This window comes from Eriocheir sinensis, chromosome 19 (assembly GCF_024679095.1).
Source record: "Eriocheir sinensis breed Jianghai 21 chromosome 19, ASM2467909v1, whole genome shotgun sequence".
Lineage (NCBI taxonomy): Eukaryota > Metazoa > Arthropoda > Malacostraca > Decapoda > Varunidae > Eriocheir > Eriocheir sinensis.
In genome coordinates, this window is record NC_066527.1 from 11743644 (window position 1) to 11747861 (window position 4218).

General features: G+C 41.7%; 1 protein-coding gene across 1 annotated transcript in view; it reads left to right on the plus strand.

Moving 5' to 3' along the window:
• Window positions 1-225: 225 nt before the first annotated feature.
• The window catches only part of LOC127000971 (uncharacterized), a 183443-nt gene continuing 179450 nt past the window's right edge, over window positions 226-4218 (plus strand). Inside the window, exon 1 of the mRNA XM_050865146.1 lies at window positions 226-361. Coding sequence (XP_050721103.1) covers window positions 226-361 — 136 coding nt within the window. The remainder of the gene's footprint in view (window positions 362-4218) is intronic.

Consider the following 4218-nt stretch of genomic DNA (forward strand, 5'->3'; position numbering starts at 1 on the left):
GTGAAGAGCAAGCAGGAGGTATGTACGGCTTGTAATCGTTGGGTAGAGGCTGAAGGCGCCGAGTGTGTCCGCTGTGGCAACTGGAGGCACCGAGAATGTGAGGGACTGACTAAAGAAGGACTAAAGGCTGTTCAAGGAATGAAAGTGTGGTTCTGCAAGCCATGTGGCGGAGAGTGGAAGAAGAATGTGAGGGAACACGAGGAGGTGGAGAGAGAAAACGCCAAGATGAAGGAAGAGCTCAAGATGGTTAAGGATAGGAATGCAGAAATCAGCAGCAAGATGGAAGAATTTGAAAAGAAGTGGACCAGACAGTCTGAGAAGCAAGAGGACCCTAAAGGTGGCTCTGGAGGCCAGGAGGAAGGCAAACAGGCAAGAAGGGAAGCAGCAGCAGGGGGTGAGGAGATAAGGAATAACATGTCTGTTATGAAAGAGAAACTGAGGAAAATGAAAGCCACAAATGATGAGCTAATAGATTTGATTAAGGACCTGGAAAAGAAGTGGGAGGATAGAGATAATGAGATAGTGAGAAGGGTTTCTAGGGAGGTAATGGATAACATAGAGGAAATGCAGGAGAAGGAAAGGAGGAAGAGAAATGAAATCATGTTCAGTGTGCCAGAGAGCAGCGGAAAAGAGCTAAATGAGAGAGAGGAAGAGGACAAAAGTTTCTGTGAGAAGGTGTTCCAGGATGTTTTGAGAGTGAGAGATGCAAAGATAGAAAAAATGATCAGAATTGGGAAGGAGAGAGAAGGGAAAGTAAGGCCAGTGATTGTGGAGTTGAATGAAGTGAGTGTGAAGTGGGAGTTAGTCAAGAGGAGCAAGGGCTTGAGGAAAATGAAGACTCTAATGTCAAGAAAGTTGCCATATTCCCCGACCTTACAAAAAAGGAAAGGGAAGAAAATGATACCTAAGAGAAGAACTGCAAAACAGAAGGAGGAAGGGGGGCCAGTGGATCATCAGGAGAGGAAAAGTGGTTCCCAACTCAACTGAGGAGCGGAACGAGTGACGACATGGGACGAAAAGAGACAAAAATAACTGTAGGATAGCTAGGAATAGTAGTGGAGTAGAAGATAGCATTGTTATTAAGTTAATAAATATTCAAGGATTATCAAAGGCAAAGGCTAAGGAGGTAGAGGAACTAGTAGATAGTAATAGTATCCTCTGTCTAACGGAAACACAAAAGAAGATTAGAGATGTAAATTTTAACGCCAGAATAAACATAATAGAGGAGATGAGAGGAATGAATGATAGAAAAGAGGAAGAATAATGATACTGCACCAGCAGGATAAAGATATAACCCTTGATAAAGTGGAAACAAGAAACAAGGATATCCTTCATGTACAGGGAACAATTAGAGGCTGTGACATAAAGATAATAGCAGTATACTTTAGCGTGAGCGACAAGGAAAGAAACCATTCCATGAAAACAGAGACAGAGAAGATTTTAGAAAATAATTATGAGGAGCCGGATTTAATAGTAGGGGACTTTAATGGTCATGTGGGATTCGAAGGAGAACAGAGGCTGGATAATAATGGAAAAATGATACTAGAGTGGATGGAAAAATTCAAGCTAACGATGCTCAACGATGATATAAAGTGCCTGGGAGAATACACTTGGACAAGAGACAACCAGAAAAGTGTAACAGACTATGCACTCGTCACAGACAAGTGCTACGACAAATTTGTTAACATGATAATAGATGAAGAACAGGAAAAGATAGACTTAACTGATCCTAACCTAATTGAAATACAACAAAACATTAAACAAAATAGAAGGAACTATAAAAGACAGGACTGGATAAACAGAGAATACTACAAAACAGACAGAGAATCTTTACAGCAGTATAAAGAGGAATTGGAGAGGAGTATCAGAAGAGAGGAGGTGAGAAATATTAAAGATTTAGAAGAAAGAATGATAAGAGCTGCTAACTGTGTGCTTAAAGGGAAATACAGGAGAAAGAATATAGGAGTCCAAGAAAGGGAGGAAGAATCAGCACGGTTCACTGAAGAGATTAGAAATGAGATCATGGAAAGAAGAAGGCTAAATAGGAAAAGAAGGAAAGCAGTTAGCAAAGAGGAGGAGGAAAAATGGAAGGAACTCTTATATGTTGAACAAAGGACGAAGGTACAGATACTAATAAGAAAGAGATATGCATAAATGAAGAAAAAACAGTAAAGGAAATAAAGGAGAATAGAAGTAATGGGAAAAACACATTGAAGTACATAAGAATGCTAAAGGGTGAGAAGGAAAAGGAAAGGACTTGTCTGTTGGAGAATGTTTATGGTGACGATGGCAAGAAGCTGGATAGAGAAAGAGTTACAGCAGGAGTTAAGGAATACTTGAGTGATCTATATGGAAAGCATGAAAATAACATTAAAGAAGTGTGGAATACAGAGGAGAGGCAGGAATATGTAAGAGAAATTGATGCTATAAAGCTCAAGATAGAAAGAGGGAAACAGTGGCAGGTAGTTAGAAGGGCTAGGGAGGAGAATGAAGACATCCAGGAACATATAGGCCAATGTGGAGAGGAAATTAGAGAACATTTAGACATGGCACTAGAAATAAGTGGAGGTGCAACTTATTTGGCAGAGGAAATTATAAATGAGGAAAATGTGAAAAGGTGTCTCAAGAAAATGAAAACAACAAAAGCTGCAGGTCCAGACGGGATACAAACGGAATTTTATAAAGTTTTCCTGGATAGCCAAGTACTACTGAACACACTATAAAAAAATATATAGTCAGAACATTGAGACGCACAGCACTATCAGGAGACATGCCAGTAGAATGGAAGGAATCAAACGCAGTCATGCTACCCAAAACCAGGAAACACAGAGTCAATGAGTTCAGACCCATGGCACTAACCAATGTAGGCTACAACTAATGATGGCAGTTGTACAGATGAGTCTAGAGGAACACATAGAAAGGAAGAGATGGGGAAAGGACAACCAGGCAGGCTTTACAGCGGGAGGTAGAGTAGAAAACAACATTGTAATCCTGAGGTACTGTATAGAGAAGACATTTAAGAAAAGAAAGCCACTAAGAGTCATATCAATAGATTTTGTCAAAGCGTTTGATAGCATCAAGAGGGACGTAATGATCAAAATGTTAATGGAATATAAGATAAATGAAAAAGCAATAGACATAATTACTAAACTGTACGAGGGGGATATAACCAGAGTGAAGATCGATGAGGGGGAAGACCTTGAGATACCAGTAAGCAGTGGGATAAGGCAGGGCTGTACAGGCTTAACTACTTTATTCAAGTTAGTTACATACAAAGTCATTCAGAAAAAAAAAACTGTTAATTCTGTTATCACAATCATCCGAGATAACATCCGTCAGTGGATCTCTTCAGATATTAAAGACATGTTTGCTGTGGAGCTTGACACCATGCAAGATATCTCAACACAAGATCAGTGCCCTGTTGTTATCAGATATGTTGACAGCACTGCAATTATCAAGGAAAGACTGGTTGCCGTTTGAAATGCAGAAAGTCTACTGGAAAAGCCTTTGTGGAGCTCCTCTCCGAAGTCATGACAGGAATGAAGCTCGACCTCCGAAATTGTGTTGGAAGCTCAACTGATGGTGCAGCAAACATGCAAGGGAAGTACAACGGTTTCAGTACCTACTCTGCTGTCCAAGGAAGCTCCAATGCAGATTCATGTTTGGTGTCATGCACACGTGTTGAACAGTGGCGTAGTAAGGGGGGGGGGGGGGGCGGGTGACAGCTTGAGGGGGGTGCGATGATACAGGCTCCAGTCTAATGGCTAAAGTCAGTGACGTACCTAAAGGAAGGAGTGTTGGGGTCATATAAGAAGACACCCCCCCAGGCCCCCAACAAAGGGGTCCGCCGCCCCCCCAAATGGTCCACTTGGGAGCCCCATTTGTTGCCATACTCGTTTGTAGAGGTGTGTGGGGGAGACCCCACAAGGAGACAATACCCCCGGGCCCCCGCCCCCCAGATCTCCAGCTATGTCGGCATATATAATGCCGCTGTGGATAATGATGGAGTTTTGGCTAATTTTTATATATGTTTGTTCAACTTTGTTGCTCTGTATATCTGTCTGTCTGGCTTCTTAACTCTGTCTACTTTATCTGCGTGTCTATCACTGTGTCTGTCTCTACATGTGTATCTGCCTGTCGGTTTCTGTCTCCCTGTCTAACCACACTTCCGTGACTTCTTGTTCAACGTATACTGCAAACTTCTCAAAACAAATATAT